This window comes from Carassius auratus, chromosome 19 (genome assembly GCF_003368295.1).
Source record: "Carassius auratus strain Wakin chromosome 19, ASM336829v1, whole genome shotgun sequence".
Taxonomy (NCBI): Eukaryota; Metazoa; Chordata; class Actinopteri; order Cypriniformes; family Cyprinidae; genus Carassius; species Carassius auratus.
This window is the reverse complement of record NC_039261.1, coordinates 27,578,729-27,598,461: the sequence shown is the minus strand read 5'-3', so window position 1 is coordinate 27,598,461 and position 19,733 is coordinate 27,578,729. Positions and strand designations below refer to the sequence as shown.

The following is a 19,733-nucleotide window of genomic DNA, read 5'->3' as shown; positions in this document are numbered from 1 at the left end:
ATGTTCTTGACTGGATGAAGCTTAGGTACAGAATGACAAACAAATAAATAGACGTGATAAAAAAAAACAACAACTCGGATGTGATGAGGTGGTGGGTTATTTGTATAAACAAACAGCTTTGGTTATGATGAAGTAGGACATGTTTTATGTAGCTGAAGAGCGAAAATGTTACGATGAGAGTTACCTGTTTCACACCATAAATATGTCTGCTATATATAATTTGCTATATGTTTTACACTACTCGTATTTGCAGAGCGGAAGCGGCTCGTGAGCTGTCCGTGCGCAGGGCGGAAGCAGCACGCACCATGTGTGCCAGCAGCAACCGCAGCTCACTGTGTATGGAACACCGTCAGCCTCGCTTTTCTTTACACTCATTTAAATTTAAACAGTGTGGGGGAGTAACTAGTTACATGCACAGAAGTTACGTAATTTAACTACAAAATAAATTTAACTGTAATCTGTCGGAGAGCGTGATTTCAACAAGTAGCCTACAACACTCTCCTGGATCATCATTCCTATCAACCAAGCAGAATTTAGATATAACTTTTCAGGATATATCTGTTTTAGGCTTAAAATAAGGGTAAGGTGTTTCTAAACCCTTGTTAATCAGATATAATTTCCCACTGATTTTAGGAATAAATTATGGGTATGGTTAAGGATTGGGTTATGGTTATATTTTTGGACAATAAAGTTGATCCAGGAACATATTTTAATAATCTGACTGTAATCTGACTGTAAACAGAAAAAAAAGTGTAATTAAATTACAGTTAGGCTACTTATGAAAACTTGTACAATTACAAATTGCGTTGACTTCTTTAAAATATGAGACTCTCCAGCGTTCAGGAGTTTAGGACACATGCTTTTTCGATATATGTTTTATTTCTAATTTGGATTGATGTAGGCTAGGCATATATGGTTTTACTTTTTTTCCTGTCATAGCTATGCAAAGATTTCAAGAACAGCTTCTAAACTAATAGGCTATAATTTATTATGATTTTAAATCTGTATTTAATCTCAATTTAATGAATTAAAAATATCTGCTAAAATCTGATTTTGGGCTGTGCTTTAAAATTGCATTTTTATAATCTTAATTCAAGTGATGAAGGATATTGACAAGTCTGACAGTAATCAGTGTTGAGTAAAACCATTAAAAAAAAATATATATATATAGATAAGTAAACAAATGTAATTAGTTACATTAATAATGTTAATGACTAATAATGAAATAGTTACACTACTTAGGCTATTACATTTTAAATAGGGTAACTTGTAGTCTGTAAACTTTTACATTTCCAAAGTTATCTTCCCAGTCGAGCACCATCACACAAGCTGCCTGAACTAGGCTACACAAGTAAGTAAATGGTAATCGAAGAACATCTGATGGTCTGTGCAAAGGAGTACACAGGGTTAAACATTTAGAGAGCTTTTAGTTTTCGTGGGAATTTACCCTACAAATTCTTACAACCATAAAGGAAGAAGCTGTGGTCAGATTGCTTGAATGTTCTTACTTTATTTACACAATACCTTTTAGCTGTGTCCGTACTCATCTACTCTTCACTTCTGTACAATATGTAAAGTAACATTTGAATACTTCAAATAGGAACTCAAATGCATCAATCAGCATTTTTCAGATTTGGCAGTTGTTACAATGCTGGTTTATGTCATTGCTTCAGAATTTAGTTTGGATATCACAGTCAAACATTAATTATATAGCAATGGCTCCTGGTCAGGGAAACACCAGTGACGTTCATTGTGCGTGTATGGGTTTATGAAATGATTTCAATTAAAAAAAAAAAAACCCTCAATGAAAATCCATCATGTCTAGAAAGGGGACCTTTCTTGTGTTACACAATTCCTACCAGACATTGAATGGGACAGCAAAGTTCCTTTTAGTAAACCTGATAACTTTACCTTCAAAGCTCATCATGATGTAATATCTTTTCCTACTAATTCAACTAATTTTATTGTAGTAACATAAAATAATAATAATAATAATAATAAAAAGAAAAAAAATGCAAACAACCATCTTCATAAAAGTTAAGCAATAAGTGACTATCCAAAAACGTCTGTATAATAAAAAAGGAAACTTTCCTTAGATTTGTGCTCACTGCATTTATTGTGCAACAAAACATGTGGTCAGTCATACACTGATGCAATCCATACCCAGTCCTCTGAAAGCAACAAGTCCTCAGTTTATAGTCTTGAAAGAAATGTGTTTATCACATCTGAAACACCGCACCCACAGTGAGACAGAACAGTTATCAAGTGTAACAGGCACGTCAAGAAGCACATGTAGACTATCACTCGCTCTCTTTAACAAACATATGCAGAAAAGGAGGACAAGCATATACATAAAACAAAATTACCATGCATTACCATTAATTGAGCCATTTCTTTCAAACATATATTTTGCATACTGTTATATTAGTTTTCTATTATTAACAAATTAAAGAAAGCTCCCTTTAAATTTGCACAAATCATCATTGTAGTATGTGCACAAATATTTATGGATATAGTTTTTGATTTTCTATATTCCCTGATTATAAAGTGGAGTGAGTGAGTCAGCAATGGATGAATTGTGACTTTCAAACCCTTATAGTGCGAACTCTCCTGGTGTAAATCTCATTATAACATTCAGCCCAGGTCACTCAAAATAACTCAATTACTATTTTATAAAACAAAACAAATAAATGAGAAATTATATTTTATATAAAAGAACATCAAGCCTATTTTTAGGACTTAAGATTTTTTTTTTAATTTGCTAGTTGACATTATTTGCATTACAAATAAGTAACCTAAATTCTCATCACTGTTATACTTTCGATTTTTTTTAGTATAGTGTTTCGTGTTTATTTTAAAGAAAAACGACTGAAAAGTAGTATAACAAATACTATAATGTTGTATAGACAGTTTAAAATTTTTTATAAATTTTTTCATGTTACAGTAATGAGGATGATAATAACAAATAATGTCATAATGCAAAAAAAAAAAAAAAAAAAAACTATAACAGTCCAAAATATAGGCTTGAACTTAGGTGAACTTCAGTGTTTGTTCTTTAAGATTCAAAATCTTATTTTCGTCTTAATATTGTGTAATTTATTTGTAATTGATTCAATTTGAGGATTTTTTTTTAATTGACTTGATTCATTAATTAATAATAAACTATTATATCCAGACACGTACAAATGTCATTGGTCAGTGCATTTTCATCTAAGCATCAACTACGCAGTTTAAGTAAGGCATAAATGTCTTTCCAGAGGTACTTTCTATCTTGTGTTGTAAAATTGTGTGTTTAACAAAGATAATTTCCAATACACAAACATCAACATATGTGCGGTAAATTAAATCCCACAGTATTCAGCAGGATTGCATACAAATAACAAATAACAGGGATCTATATACTGCCAAAGCAGAAAGTCAATGACAAATCCACTGGTGGTCACCAGAGCACAGGGAATTCTAGTTTGCTGAATCCAGGGTCTTTCCTGAGATCCCAGTAAGTGTTATTGCTCACCCAAGAGTCATCTTCAGCACGCCTGATTGAATTACAGAAATAGAATTACGAACAGAAACTCGTGATGCACCCAAAACAGCTGCATCTTTGTGTTCGGAAGAGTCACTTACTTGAAAAATCGGGGCGAGTGTGTCATGCTGTTTTCTTGCAGGACTCTCCTCCTCTCTCTTTGGAGGACTTCAATTCTTTCTTTCTGTTCTTCTGCTCCGGCAATATCACCCTCTTCAAGTAATCTTACAAAAAGAGGACCAGTAAGTAGCCAATAGCATATAATACTGGTAAAAGTTCACTTTGGGACAACACGCATGCATAAATATGTCCGTACCTTTGGTCTGGTCTAAAACGGGTGTCTGTCAGAGGCAAGAGTGGCTTTAAGCCCTCCTCCAATTCATTTAACTCAGTTGCAAACTGTGTGAATCCATAGTACTGCTCATGGTTCTCAGGCATGGGATCTAGATGCACACACGTGGAGACAAAAACAGTGCTGTGTTAGCGCCCTCTTGAGGTCATTATCCACAAATACATCTGAGACAGACCAAGGAAAAGAAGTTAGACGCTTGAACCATTTAAATCCATCTAAACAGACTATTCTGGACTGTTCTGAGACTCACTTGCTCTCCAGATGCAGGTTACCGAAGGTGGTTTGCCCAGATACAAGGCCTCGCTCCATTTTCCAAACAGAGAGTGAATGACACGCCCATGTGAATCAGTGACCACACCCTCTACATCATTAGCATTCAGCCCTCCAGATCTTGACTGCATGTAGGATATGCAGTAAACAAATCATAAGTAATTATTCACACAAAATTAAAATTTGATCAAAGTTATTCCACAAGAGGAAGATGTTGGCATGATAAACACAGATGCACACGCATATATGGAATTAAAGCCTGTTTTGCATGTTTTGATGGCCCCACCTTGAGGAAAGTGACTTTGCAATGACTGATGTCTCCCATGGTGGAAGAGTGTTTGATAGACATTTCCCCATAGTGTTCGATCCAGCGCTGACCGCTCAGAATGTTATGAATGCATGAAGTGACTTTACTCCACTCGTAACGATCCCCAAAACTGAGGATGAGAGAATGGGTAAAAGAGAGCGAGAGAGCAAGATTCTGAGACATGGTGGAGAGTGCAGGATGGAATAATGGAAGTAAATGGAATTCAGAACAATTCAGGATAAAATGAAATCACCCTGGCAGCTCTAAGTGAGTAACTCCCATGGGAACGATTTCCATGGATTTTCCCCAAAACTTATTCTTCCACCGGACATCTAATGGGCATACAGAGAATAGACATTAAAATCATGCTAAATGCTAAAAGGCTTGACACTAGCAAGGTGTGCTTCACTTACCTTGCCAAAATTTGTAGTTTTTGGACTCGCAGTGACAAGCGGACACAGGTGGATGGTGACTGACCTGAGGTACACAATGTAATGGTTCATGTGAGAAAGTATACATTTGTGTTTTGGAAGAAAGAAAAAGAGAAATGTTCATGCTTACCTGTTCAGCTATGAAGCGGAAGCCCTTATCTGGCCGGAGACACTCGTATGTCTCTCCCAGTATAGGATTAAATGGTTTTCCTCCTGCTCTAGTGAACGAACACGCATATGCAGATACAGCAAAAGCTGCTATATACACCTACAGACAAGAATAGAATACATGGTTAAAGGAATAGTTCACCCAAAAACGAATTTTATTTTTGAAAATTCTCTTGTCCACAGGCTATCCAAGATGTATATGAGTTTGTTTCTTCCTTAGAACAGATTTGGACATTTAGCATTTGGAACTTTAGCATTACATCACTTGCTCACCAGTGGATGGGTGCCATCAGAATGAGAGTCCAAACAGCTGATAAAGCAACACATTAATCAATGTAATAAACACCATCAAGTCCATCAGTTACCATGTTGTGAAGTGAAAAGCTGAATGTCCATTACTAATGTATATTATTTAGTAACCACCCATAATCCATATTTTTAAAACTGAATAAGTCCATTCCTCTTTGATCTTTCAAAATCCACCAACAGATTTGTTTAAAACATATTCGTTTAGTTTTTTTGATCCGGACATATTTCTCTCCTGATTCAGACAAGACCGCTTTTTCACCAGAGAAAGCAGTGATTATGGTTAAAACAGATTTTAGAAATTAAAAAATTATTACAAACACACAGCATTTCACTTCACAAGACATTATCTGATGGCCTGGAGGAGTTTGGATTACTGTGATGTTTTTAGCAGCTGTTTGAACTTTTATTCTGACGGCACCCATTCACTGCAGAGGATCCACTGGTGAGCAAGTGATGTAAAGCTAAATTTCTCCAAATCTTTTTGGATGAAGACACAAGCTCATCTACATCTTGGATGGCCTGAGAGCGAGTTAATTTTCAGTAAATGTGAATTTTTGAGTCAACAATTCCTTATAACAAAAAACAGTTTTGAAGACAGAAAGACCAGCAAGAATGCATGAGAACATAATTTGATTGCTCTCACCATGCGCATATGTGGGTCGTGTGTGTTTGCAGCAGTGTCCAGCAGGTGGCAGTACTCAACTTCCTCACACAGTCTCTGCAGGGTGTTCAAGGGCTCGTTGAGTTGAACAGGCATGGCAACTTTCGACAGGTCTTTACCGATGTTACTACGCAGAATACTCCACAGATTCACGCTTTCGTTCATGCGTGAACTCGGCAAACGGTTTCGCCGCTTCACTGCGTAGTCAAGGCCATTACCTGAAGACATACACAAAAAAAAAAAACACAAACCATTAACAATGGCTGTAAAGAAAGGTGAAGCTTCATAAAAGTGAATCTGGATAGTGCCTTACTTAAAATCTCCTTTGCGATGCCGTTCTCATTCCTGCAATACTCTACTGACGTGCTGTCACTCACATCACTGACGTACGAATCATCATCAGACGCCTGGTCACAAAAAATACAAAATCTTTTTGATGAAAAATATATTTCATTTAGATTTTAAATCATTGACAGATGATTCATGCAAATCAGCATTTTGAACACTTGACCACTCTGACCTCATTTTCAGATGAGCTGCCAGACAGCAGATACTCTTTAGCATCAAAGAACTCTGACAGGGATTCTGGGATTGACCCTCGACTCTCACTGGACACCTGCTGCAGGAGAGGGCGTGACCCATCGAGGACATCCTGATTGGTTGAGAAAATCAAAAGAAGTCCGAATTGGCTTTGTTGATTTTGGCCAATAACAACGAAGCATATAAACACTTAAAAGTCCAATAACAAATTTGTTGCCTGTATACAGTACCTTTTCAGTGATACAATCCAAAGTGTTCCTGACTCTGTCTCTTTCTGTGCAAAGGGAAATGTACGCTGACTGAAGAGTGGAATGAACTAGTAGAAGAAAGTAAGGGTGAAAAGTGAGAAAGCAGCAAGAATGTGTAATTTCATCATGTAGTTTCCAAAATGTCAGTAGTTGATAACAATATTTCAACATTCTTTTATTTTAAAACATAGTTATTAATATAAATATTCCTGAAGCAGTGTAGCATGCATGTGAGCATTCGTACTGACCAATGCCAGCGAGGCGACAGTACTCCTCCTGCATTCGAGAGGCTTCTGTTGGTGAGTCCGGGCTATCCAGGCATGAGTCTGGTGAAACCGGCTCTGAATACATCAAGTTTGGGTGAGATACGTGCAGACGGGAAGATGAAGTGTCAGGATTTTGCTAGAACACAACAGATCAGTTAAATGAATGAGAGAGACTGGGTGATGCAGTGTCTGTGTGCGTAACGTGCAATTAGAAACAGAGCTGTTTTACCTGTTGTGTGCTTTTATGTTCCTTGCTGTAATTCTTTGATCTCCATTTTTTGTGTCCTCTTTTCTCCTTTTTATAGCCTTCAGTCTGCGGTCACACACAAATATATACATTACTTTGTCTAAATAATGAGCGATAGATTTCTTTCAAAAATATTACATAAATCTAACCAAACCCAAATAGTGTATATTTTTGCATTTTATGCAAAAATGCTATTTAGGATTCACCTGGATGTCCTCAAATGATTGTTAATAAGATTTAATAAACCCACCCACACAGACCAGTCCAAATAATCCAAACAGCTCTACCTGCAGTAAGTTAATGGCAGGTGCTGAGAATGTTCTGTGAAGAACTTCCATATTTTTCAGCAGCAGATTTAATTCCAGCAGCCCCGACTCACACTCTGACAGATCTTAAAAAAAATAAAATAAAAAGAAATAAATAAAGTAACCATTTTTCTTTTCTTAGTGTTGCTCATGAAAACCACTACTCTAAATGTTCTCTATGTATTAGTTGTACAGTACAAGAATAATATTTCAGAATGATGTGTTAGTGCAGGTTTTTTGCACCTACCTTTGCAGCACTTCTCCATATCTTGTGAGTTTTGGCGCCAGCTATTCTTCAAAAGGGCTGAAGGCTGCTTGGAGAGAAATGAACGCTAGTAATAGAGGAAAAAATACAAAATATGTAATCTGTGTGACTTTCTGTTTCACTTGGTCATTATAATATTTCAATGTTTTTGAAAGAAGTATCTTATTTTCACTAAGGCTGTGTTTATTTGATCATAAATATAGTAATATTGTTGCAATTTAAAATGTATTTTAAAAAACTTTTAATTTAATTTTAATTAGTGCAGTCAAACGATTAATCGTGATTAATTGCATCCAGAATTTAAGTTATTATTTACTTAATATAGGTGTACAGTGTATAATTATATATACATAATAAATATACACAACACATACACATCATACATATTTTACTAATTGAAGTAATAAACTGCCTGTTTCAGGCGAAAACAGCATATCAGTGGATCTTGTTAATATTGTAACTTCCTTGGCGCTTTAGAGGTTCTTATCCTGTTGGAAGGAAGGTTGGGTCTAAAGGCTGACTTTTATACTACACTCGTGACTGCTGACTGTGTAAGGAGGGTAAATACTCGTCTGTTGGAGGTGGGCTCAGATTGCAGCTGTCGCTCAGGAGGCTCCATGGCGATCTCATTCTGACGGAATATTCGATGATGGCGTAGTTCTGTCACCCACTGTTCAAACAGATCCCGAGTCTTTGCCTGTGAATGTCACGATAAACACAGCAAATGAGAATGTGCAATCTCAAAATGAGAGTAACTAACTACAATTCAGAGCCCAGCATGTGTAGGTGAGTGGGTGCCAATACCTTGAGGTGATAGATACTGTCCTCTGTGTCCAGGTCGATACACATCGACTTCTTCTTCATGGCCATGACAGAGAGACCAACATCTATACGACCTCGTAACCTCCCCTTCTTCAGCTGAGGAATCAATCACACAATCAGGGATGAAAGAGCAACTCTGACAGGATTTAAGCAAGTTTATTCCACATAAGCCTTATAGAAAGTGTGTGGATGAGACCATGGTTTCACACTCACATCAGTTCCTGTCTTGGCATATGTAAGGATGCCCCTTTCAAGCAGGAAATATCTCTGTTAAACATAAACAGACAATGAGAAAAGCCTTTTAGCACGCTTAGGTGAAATATGCATGTATTCAAAACCATTAAAGTCAATGATATCTTTTAAATCACCTTATGCCAGCCTTTCATTGGCCACTTTCTCTTTTTCAACAGCAAACCTTCCTGCTTCTCGGGCTTCTGAATATTTCCTGTCAGTCCGCGCAAGTCATCAACCAACTCCCAGCTGTCCTAAAAAATTAAGACAACCAAAAAGTGTTTTTTTTTTTTTTTTATTCACGGAAGAAAAAACATGGACTTTTTCCCAAGAATGTAGTTAAAAACTACTGCTGTAGATGCTGATGATTGACAAAGGAATTGTTGGATAAAGCAGTTATTTTTGTTTTATTCACGTACAAAAGAAGCATTCTCGTCGCTTCTTAACGTTACATTTGAAACACTGATGGCAGATGGACGATTCTGACAATGTCTTTCATACTTTTCTGGACTTTGACAGTGTAATTAACTTGGCAGTCTATGGGACAGTCTCAAGCTTCCCGGGTTTTCATTCGAAATATCTTAAATTGTGTTCCGAAGAGGAACAAAGATTTTACAGGTTTGGAAAACAACATGAGGGTAAGTGATTAATGACAACATTTTTATTTTGGGGTGGAGTATCCCTTTAAGTCCTCAGTAAATATCTGAAGTGGTTTGTCTTATACCTGTCTGTTGTCTTCAGATGAGGAGTTACTCTCTTTTCGATGTGTAAATGGTGTCATGGTTGGTGTGGAGGGTGATGTCTTGGGAGACTGCGGTACAATTTGGTCTTCTGTACTCATCTTGCAATTAATTTACTGTGGAGACAAAAAGAGGCAACACTCAATACAAAATTACAGCACCTGAATTACATAATATGGCCAGCAGAGAGCAACAGAGACATAGGCAAGAACAAGTGAGTGTGGCAAAGAAGATCAGGAAATGACAAGAAAATCTGTGCCCAAATGAATGAAGGTGATTTACATATTAGCATACGTGAAATATATATTTCATACCTAAACTAAATTATGAGAAGTCACATCTGCTTTATTTTCTTTCTTTTTTTCTCCCTCAAAATAATTTTTTGTTTATGTAGCAAAGATAATTTATCAGGCTTGTTTTTCATTTGAAGACACTATTTTCTCCCTCACTTGAGCTCTTTATTTGTGTGTGTGTGTTCAGAACACACTGTTTTAACTGCTCGGACATGTCCTAAACTTGGCACAGACTGTTCTCGTGTCCCTATCCTTTCTTCTTTCAGCAGACCATACAATATGTTCAAATTCACATTCATACACACACACACTCAACTTTATTGTAATTCTTTCACATACACATTGTACAGAAGAGCGAAATGTCCTTTCTGATTAACAAAGTTGCAAGACTGACAAAACAAGTATACTTACACGTTCATGATAACAGGAATGTAAACATAAGAGCACATTAAACATAACATAAGATAGCATAAAAAGAATACAGCAACATGACAAGAGCAATAAATATGAGGTAGGAATGTAAAATTGTAGTAATGTGACAAATGTTAGAATTGAAAGAATAAAGTGCTAGTGCACAATTGAGTTGGCTCAGAGCAGACAAAATACTGTTAAATAATGTGCATATGCACAGTGTCTTTAGCGCACATAGGAAGGCTGATTGTGGATGTATGTAAACTGACCATTTTGCAGTTGTGCAAAAGTGTCCATAGTGCACAGGAAAGTTAAAGTGCAAGTGCAGATGTATGTGAATGTCTGTTGGAGTGTTGTTTTCTGGAGGCATGGGATGGGAAGGCTGTATCAACTTATTTAGTATGGTATCAGCTTATTCAGGATTCTGACAGGCTGGGGGAAAATGCTGACATGCGGGTCCTGAAACTGCGTAGTCTCCAGGCCTGATGGCAGGATGACTACGCAGGGAGGGGTGAGATGAATCCTTCACAATGGCAGAGGCTCTGTGTACACCCGTGCCTGGAAAATGTCCTGGATAGAGGGGAGGGAGACCCCTATGATCCTCTCAGCTGTCCTTACTACGCGCTGTAGGGTCTTGGGTTCTGGTGTTTTGCAGTTTCCAAACCACACAGTGATACAGCCAGCCAGGACGCTCTCCACAGTTTCTCTGTAGAAGGTGGTGAGGATGGGTGGTGGAAGGCTGGCACTCTTCGGTTTCCCCAAGAAGTGAAGATGTTGTTGTGCTTTCTTCACAGTGGAGTTGGAGTTGATGGACAGGTGAGTTCATCACAGATGTGCACACTAAGAAACTTGGTGCTTCTGACTCTCTACACAGCAGCAGCTGATGAGCAGAGGAAGATTGTCAGTTGAAGTTCTCCAGAAATCAACATAGAGACAGATTGTTGTTGTGGCACCAGCTCAAACGTTATTCCACCTCCTCTTTGTAGGGTGTTTCGTTGTCGTTGCTGATGAGGCACACTACTGTAATGTCATCAGCAAACTTGACATTGAGGTTAGATTCTGACTTGGCTGTGCAGTCGTGGCTGAGCATCGTGAATAGCAGTGAACTGAGCACACAGCCTTGAGGGGCACCTGTGCTCAATGTGATTGTGCCTGATGTTCTGCCACCCATGCGCACTGACTGTGGTCTCTCTGTCAGGATGTCTAGAATCCAGTTGCAGAGTGGCATCTTGAGACCCAGTAGGGAGTTTACTCACTAGTTGCTGGGGGATGACTGTATTGAATGCTGAGCTAAAGTCAATGAACAATATTCTGGCATTTGTGTATTTTCTGTCCACATGGGATAAGATGGAGAGCAGCGTGTAGAAGTGGTTGGGTCGGTATGCAAACTGTAGAGGGTCCAGTGATGAGGGCAAAGTGGAGTGAATGTGTCTTAACCAGATGTTGAAAGCACTTCATTGTGATTGGAGTCAGCGCTACAGGGAGGTGATCAACAGATATCAACAGACGTGTCACTGTTGACTTCTAAGGCACTGGGATGATGGTGGTCTTTTTGAAGCATATAGGGACCACAGCCTGGCTCAGGAAGATGTTGAAGACGTCTGTGAAGACATCTGCCAGCGGGTCAGATGTCCCCCGTGTGTATGCAATTAAGAGCAAAAACAGGTGATGTTTCTCTCTTTCTGAATTTGAACTTAGTTCAAATTTAAACTTTAACAGATCACATTTAAGGGTCATAAACATGTTTTTAATACGATAACAAACATATGTCTGTGTTGCATATGGTACAAAACTAGTACAGTGCTTATCTACATCAGCAGTGTGCCTTGACTGTTCATGTGTGACCTTTTTGCAATGACAAAGTTGAAAGGGAGTTCTTTCTGAAACAAGAGTTTGTTTGCATGCTGCAGAAATGTGTGGTTTCTCCCACATGAGAGAAACAGGCTTTCAATCAATAACTAAAACTGTTAAAATCTTGCATGCAACATTTTTATGGAAGAGTTTCTAGATTTATGGATATGTTGTCAGGTGATTCATCCATCCACTTTGAGCACATTTAACAGATCAGATATATTTTTGTGCATCAGTGTGACCGCTTAACAGTCTCAAAAGTTATTACAAATGTAAGAGCTTATTCACATATGGCTCAGAATATAGATATGTGCATCAAGTTATTAAAAATGAAAAAGCTCATTAACATATGTGACCCTGGATCACAAAACCAGTTTTAAGTCGCTGCGGTATATTTTTAGCAATAGCCAATAAAACATTGTATGGGTCAAAATTATTGATTTGTCTTTTATGCCAAAAATCCTGGATATTAAGTAAAGACCATGTTCCATGAAGATATTTTGTAAATTTCCTACTGTAAATATTATAGATCAGTGATCAAAACTTCATTTTAATAAATAATATGCATTGCTAAGAATTTATCTGGAAAACTTCAAAGGGTAATTTCTCAGTATTTTATATCTTTGCACCCTCAGATTCCAGATTTCAAATAGTTGTATCTCTGACAAATAGTCAAATACTAACAAACCATACATCAATGGAACGCTTATTTCAGCTTTCAATGCTTTATATTCAGCTTTCAGATGATGTATAAATCTCAACTTTGAAAAATTGACACTTAAAAGACTGGTTTTGTGGTACAGGGTCATATATACTATTTGATTTATACAAATTGTCAATGTAAACCACAAATAAAAATGGCTCAGAATACACTTGTGCACAAAATTATAGATACAAAATGGCCCTTTTTGAGTGTTTATGAAATTTACTGCGCATTTACAAAATGTAATATTTCTGAATTTTGGATGCAAGAGTGAGTCAGCAGCATATTTGTATATTTGTGCATTAAGTTATTAAAAATGTAAAAGCTTGTTCACATACAATTTGACGCTCATTTATGATATAAAGTATGAACGACAGTGGCTCAGCATACATTTAGTACATTAAACTAAATACAGAAAAAAAAGTATTGTAAATTTGTATAAAGCATTTCTGAGATGTTTTGAAACCCATACCTCCAATAATGAACCTGACTGGAGCACATTTTTTGGAGGGTTCATGACACTTTAAGTTGACATCGCAATGCCAAACTGTAGAAGTAACAAAGTCTAAATGTGAAAATATGATCTGACATTTAATTTGTGAGACGTCTTCAAATTTTACAAATGGGTCTAACCCACTCACAGATACACTGATCAAACTTAAACAAAATATCTCATTCAAACACAACCAGCAAACTATGTGAGACCACAGACATCTAATAAAATGACTTTACCATACATCCACACCAAGCAACACACGTGTCTTATTTGCATACACAGTAAAATCTTTAGGATAAAAGCACTGGGAACATGTGGATAGGACAGAACGACACCACAGCCTACTAATGCTCAGGTCATTCTCATGATATGAGTCACAGGGCAAATTTGTGGTGAATAGACAGACCACACACACAAAAACTCCTCTTGTATTTGTGAGCCTCTCTAGCCTTAGGATAAACATGTTGTTATTCCACACATACACTCACAGTAAGTTTCCGAGTATTCAAGGGCATTCACTTACTTGCTTCTTTTTTAATTTGTGTGTTTGAGAATTTATATGTAAATACCAGTAACTCCAGCTCCAGGTTACTGAACTCAAAGTCAGATTTTTGTTTAGTTTGCAAAGCCAGACTTGTCTAAAGCCGGACTGAGGTATGCAGTTGGTGTTTAGGGAGAAATGAATTCCTGTGGTTTCGTATCTCCTCGTTTGTACACACTACAAACATCTCAGCCAGATTTGCCCCGCATGCTTAAATATATACATTAGGTTATTTGCATTTCTGCTAATCAGTCAAAATGTGTTACTAAATCTCCTGTGATAAACTCATAAAATCTTCAAGACTTTAAAAAGGAGACTCTCCAAGCTTCCTTGTCCCTTGTGCAATTATAGGCTCCCACGGTCTCTTTTCAAAGGGAGAGTCAGAAAGACATGCAAATACAGAAAGGCAGGGTTTTCCTTTAACCCTTTTGTTTCCTATTATTATGCTGAGAACCGATTCAAAAGACAGCCACACCACACAAATACTACAGGGATAATGGAGTTAGCCATGACGCAAAGTGGGATAAAATTACTGATCTGAACAGCCTTGAGTGATCGGTGAGCATGTTTTATATAAAAAAAAAAAAAAAACACACAGTCTTCAGTGTCACACGATCCTTCAAAAATCATTTTAATTCCTTTGCATATGGGTGTAAGTGTTCTACGTAAAATTACGATTGAACCACTGATGTCACATGGACTGTTTTACCAATGTCCTTGGTATGGGAAGATTTCAGTTACTTTGCTCTCTATGAAAGGTCAGAAAGCTCACGGATTTCACCAAAAATATCTTAATTTGTGTTCTGAAGATGAATGAAGGTATTGAGGGTTTGGAACGACATTAGGGTTAATGATTAATGACAGAATTTTCATTTTTGAGTAAACTATACCTTTAACCTTAATGCCCTAAATTACTGACATGCATATTTACATGTGTATATTAACTTTGCATGTGTGACATTGAGAACAGGTTGTCTTGTCTAATGAGGGTGAGTAACCTATGATTCACACTTCACAGGAGAAAAGAATGCCAGCACAGTATGGTCAGAGTTAGTTGTAGGGCCAAACAATGCAAAACGATCAACGGAAAATGGCAATGTCTATACTTTAATGGAGTGTGAAAATATAGAATGTGTGTGCAAGTAGTAATGTGTGTACACACACACACACACACACACACAAACACACACATATATGCACAAAATATAAGGACTGGCCCTTTATAATAGATGCCAATCATTAACTTAGTCAGTACAGTAAATGGGCTATAGGGTGAGGGCTGTACATTAGGGCTAAGGAAGTATGGATGTGTTTGAGTACATTTAGGAAAAACTTACTGAAACAACCCATAAGCCACATAATTCAATTCAAAACAAGTAATGCCTTCAGTTAAGTCCCACTTAACCACAGTGATCGTGATGACAAAATAATGGGGAACAATATTTGACAATGTTCCTTATGTTTGACAATGTTCCTTGTGGTCTAAAAATAAATAATTAACCATATTAATGGTACTTAAAACTACATAAAATGAGAGGTAAAACTATTATACAACACAATATTTGCATTTAGCAACATTAAAGTGGAACACAAAATAAGATAGTAAGCAGAATGACTACCTCAGTTACCTTTCATTTTCATTGCACATGAAGAAAAAAATGAACTGAAAGAGAATAGTGACTTGAGGCTGTTCTAGCAAACATATAATTTTCTGTATACAGAAGAAAGGAAGCCATACCAATATGGTAAACGACGACAGAAGTTTTATTTTAGGGTGTACTGTTTAGGGTGTAAGTCAGTACAAACCTTTTAAAAGTTTAACATGGCTCCATTGAAGACACATTACACCATTGCCAATTTGAGATTACTTACAGGAAGCAATATTTGACGTCGTAACCAATTAAATGAATAAAAAAAAAAAATACACACAAGATATAAAACGCAATATTTGCATTCCAGGCGCCATCTGAACTCTTGTACGCGATGCGGGTCTCTTTTTGTTTCCACAGCAACGCGATGCGACGATGGCTTTAAACAAACAAATCAATCACAAAAACCATAAACATCTCACCTGAGGTCAAACGACAAAAAGAAAAACTACGTAAAATTAGGCCCATCGATGAGTCAGTCTATCCATTATGAGGTAACGAAACGGAACTTTCAAGGGTTTCTAAGACTACAGTCATAAACTCAAAACAAAGCGATGAGTGGTGATCAGGGCTGCAGTATTAACCAAACGCACTTTTATAATCATATTATTCATATTCCATTGAAAGGTAAGAGGTTTCCCCACAGTAAAAGTGAATATGAATCACAGTTACAATACTTCTCTTACAACAAGCTAGGACTTGTTTGATAATTCAAAGATAGATTTAACACAAACTCAGTGCCTACCGGGGTTGCCAGGTTTAGAGTGACAGCGTGGCGCAACGGCTCCGTCTTCGTGTCACTGACGGTCCACTTCTAAAAACTCCTTATCAGCACATTTATACTTTGGACCAAGTGACTGTCATCGGATTCGCCATCGCACTTCTTCTACCTGCCGAAGTCATTTCTTAGGTAACTTCGCTTCTGGAAAGGTTATATCGCGAACGAAATGTCCGTGACGCACTGATGTAATCCGAGAGCAAAGCGGAAGGTGGAAGCGACCGCAGGTTTTAAGTTCTCGGCTTCCAGTTCCTCCAGCTCAGGTTTGAACCTCGAACTGTGTTTTGAGTTCCGCGGTGAGGTGAGCACGAGGTGGGCGGGGCATAAGGGTGATTGACGTTTAGGAAGCCAATTAAAATCCACCGAATTGTGATATGTAGCCTATCGAGAAACGGCATTTTAAAACACAACAGAGATCATTGTGTAATTCAGGTACGCATAGGTAAGTGGTTCATCTATCTATCTATCTATCTATCTATCTATCTATCTATCTATCTATCTATCTATCTATCTATCTATCTGTCTGTCTGTCTGTCTGTCTGTCTGTCTGTCTGTCTGTCTGTCTGTCTGTCTGTCTGTCTGTCTGTTACAGTCAAATTAGTCGAACCATCTACTAACCCAGAGAATAACCAGGTATTGGGTGGGCAATATAAGTATTTTGTGAGGTTAACATAAGCTCTAACGAAAGCAATAGGGAATCCGTGATGCTGTGGTTTAATTTATGCTAGACAAATCTGCTCTTTTGCATTTCATCCCAGGGTTGCCTTAACGACAAAGGTTTTAGTTCAGTGCCAACACCCATCTACAATAGAAAGGGAATCCTCCCTTCAGTGGAATGTACCAAACCAGTGAACCTGACACAGGTATGTTTTAAAATAGTCATATTTACACATGAGTGCAGCACTTTAAACACTGAAGTGTAATTGACGTCATGTTGTCAGCCCTGGGAAATGAGCACTGAAACTAGTGTTTTCCCATGACAGTTGGCTACAAGTACAGCATATGGAAACTATGATGAAAATATGACATCAGATGTTTTTGTGTGCCATTTCTTTGCCTTCTTTTCCTCATCTATGTCTAGTTTAGACAATTTATTTAGCAAGACAAATCATTAACTTCTCTGTGAGAAACACTTTGCTTAAGATAATTAAAACCATTTGAAAATGTCTACAAAAAGATAAATATAAAACAATGTATTATTTTTTTCTCTGTTTTATTCATTGGCTGACGCATGAACACAAAGGAAAACACTTAGTACAACATATGCACAAAATTTCTATAATGCCATTATTTTAACAGACGTACATATGCAGGAAGTGTAAATGACTACTTCATGTTAAACGGATTAGGATTTAATTAAGATTAAATTGAGTCTGTGTGGATTATAAGCAGAAACATGTCCATTCATTTACCCTTCCAGGTCTAATGGATTAGGTACTTTGAGTCCAAAAAAGGAAGAAAATATAACAGAATGGTAATTACATACAATACATTAGCTACATAGTGATTATATGATACTTTAAATAGTTTAAATAGCCAAATTTGTTGTATGTTATTTGATGGCATGAATGAAACATCAGAAGAAGTTTTATGTATATGCAAAACATCCAATGAAATGTCCCAAAATGTGAATATCATAGTTGTGAAGGAGTGGATGCCGAATTGCCATATCCTTTATATCCTTTTAACAACCTGGAGCTGAACACGCTCAAAACAGTGGAGATGATCGTGCACTTTAGAAGAAACCCCCCTGCACTCCCCCCACTCAGCATCATGAACAGCACTGTGGCTGCAGTGGAGTCATTCAGATGGGAACCACCATCTCTCAGTACCTGAAATGGGAGAATCACATTGAATCCCTTGTGAAAAAGGCCCAACAAATGTTGTACTTGCTTCGTCAGCTGAGGAAGTTTAACCTTCCACAGGAGCGGCTAAATCAGTTCTACTCAGCCGTCATTAAGTCTGTACTGTGTACTTCAATAACTGTCTGGTTTAGTTCAGCTACAAAATCAGACATCAGAAGAGAACGGTTCGGACTGCTGAAAGGATTATTGGTGCTCCCTTGCCCACCCTTCAAGAGCTGTATATATCCAGAGTGAGGAAAAGGGGTCAGAAAATCCCTCTGTATCCCTCACATCCAAGTTACCCCATCTTTGAACTTTTGCCATCTGGCCGGTGCTTCAGAGCCGCAAATACCAGAGCAGTCAGGCACAAGAACGTTTCTTTCCCCAGGCAATCTACCTCATGAACAGTTAAATGTTCCCCAATTATGCAATAAAATTGTGCAATATCCTTATATTTATTTGTTACACCTCCATCCTAGTACATCCCTGCATCTTACTTAATACTATTCCATTACCATTTATAGCACAATTGTTTATACACTTACTTATTTGCAAAGGACTTTTTTAGTCTCTGTGTTGTCTCTGTGTACTGGAAGCTTATGTCAGCAAAACAAATTCCTTGTATGCGCAAGCTTACTTGGCAATAAAGCTCTTTCTGATTCTGATTCATATTGAAATGAATTATATTTTTACATTATTTCTTGTTTGACTATTAATCAAGTTAATAGTTAATGTTAAGTTAATGGCAAGAGTGAAATGTGTAAATGGTAAATAGTAAATGGTAAATTTACTACTCTCTAGGATGATGACTTCATAGTGTGTGTGTAACGAACCATACTGATAAAATTCTAGCTAGAGCTAGGTGGCCTTGAAGTTCTGATAAGTTTTATACATATGTGTGTTAGTATCTGTCTGTACAGGGAGAAGCTCAGACAGTCCCAGGACAAACATTCAACGATATACGTCTATGGAGAGTTTATCTAGGTTTTGGAACCAATCATAATATTGTTGACTAATGCATTGATGCAAGTAGTATCCTCTGTCAGGGTATAATGGTTGCTGATTTTGAATTGTACGCAGAGCGGCCTACGAACTCCATCGAGGGTACTGAAGCTGACTTCTGCTGATGAAACTGCAAACTATTTTCCTCAAGTAAAACTATTATTAATTGTACGCATCTCTGACTCCTGGTCTTCATTCATCATATCTGGTCCTTCGGTTTTAATTCCCCTACAGTTGTCATATATCATGCATTTATATAATCTGAATATGTGATAGGTTGATCTGAGCAGATGTTACAAAAACCATGAATTACTACTGAGGAAACAGTGAACTCTGCTGGTGTACTGGAGAATTGTTAGGTGCAGTACAGTTGATCCGTAAGAAATGTATTTCATTCATAATAAGACGTTTTATATATATATATATATATATATATATATATAATTACATTTAGTCATTTAGCATACGCTTTTACTTTTT

The 19,733-nt window shown here is 37.3% G+C and overlaps 1 protein-coding gene across 1 annotated transcript; it reads right to left on the bottom strand.

The window, feature by feature from the left end:
• Positions 1-2,092: 2,092 nt before the first annotated feature.
• osbpl3a (oxysterol binding protein-like 3a) lies at positions 2,093-16,666 on the bottom strand. Its single transcript, XM_026289926.1, has 22 exons — positions 16,375-16,666; positions 9,670-9,801; positions 9,083-9,199; positions 8,928-8,981; positions 8,697-8,810; positions 8,461-8,589; positions 7,875-7,959; positions 7,610-7,713; positions 7,305-7,388; positions 7,058-7,211; positions 6,792-6,877; positions 6,542-6,673; positions 6,335-6,428; positions 6,004-6,239; positions 5,014-5,151; positions 4,866-4,929; positions 4,706-4,784; positions 4,432-4,582; positions 4,126-4,270; positions 3,840-3,966; positions 3,625-3,747; positions 2,093-3,536 (listed from the first exon to the last, which is right to left on the bottom strand). Exons 2-22 carry the CDS (start codon positions 9,784-9,786, stop codon positions 3,440-3,442), a joined length of 2,430 nt encoding a protein of 809 aa, XP_026145711.1. The 5' UTR covers positions 9,787-9,801; positions 16,375-16,666; the 3' UTR covers positions 2,093-3,439.
• Positions 16,667-19,733: the final 3,067 nt, after the last annotated feature.

Excerpts from the sequence above, each read along its gene's own strand:
- osbpl3a (XM_026289926.1), bottom strand. The coding sequence starts at position 9,786 with ATGAGTACAGAAGACCAAATTGTACCGCAGTCTCCCAAGACATCACCC. Across the intron at positions 4,583-4,705 it reads ACTCACTTAGAGCTGCCAGG|TTTTGGGGATCGTTACGAGT; the intron begins GTGATTTCATTT and ends TCTCATCCTCAG. Across the intron at positions 4,271-4,431 it reads GCAAAGTCACTTTCCTCAAG|TCAAGATCTGGAGGGCTGAA; the intron begins GTGGGGCCATCA and ends TCCTACATGCAG.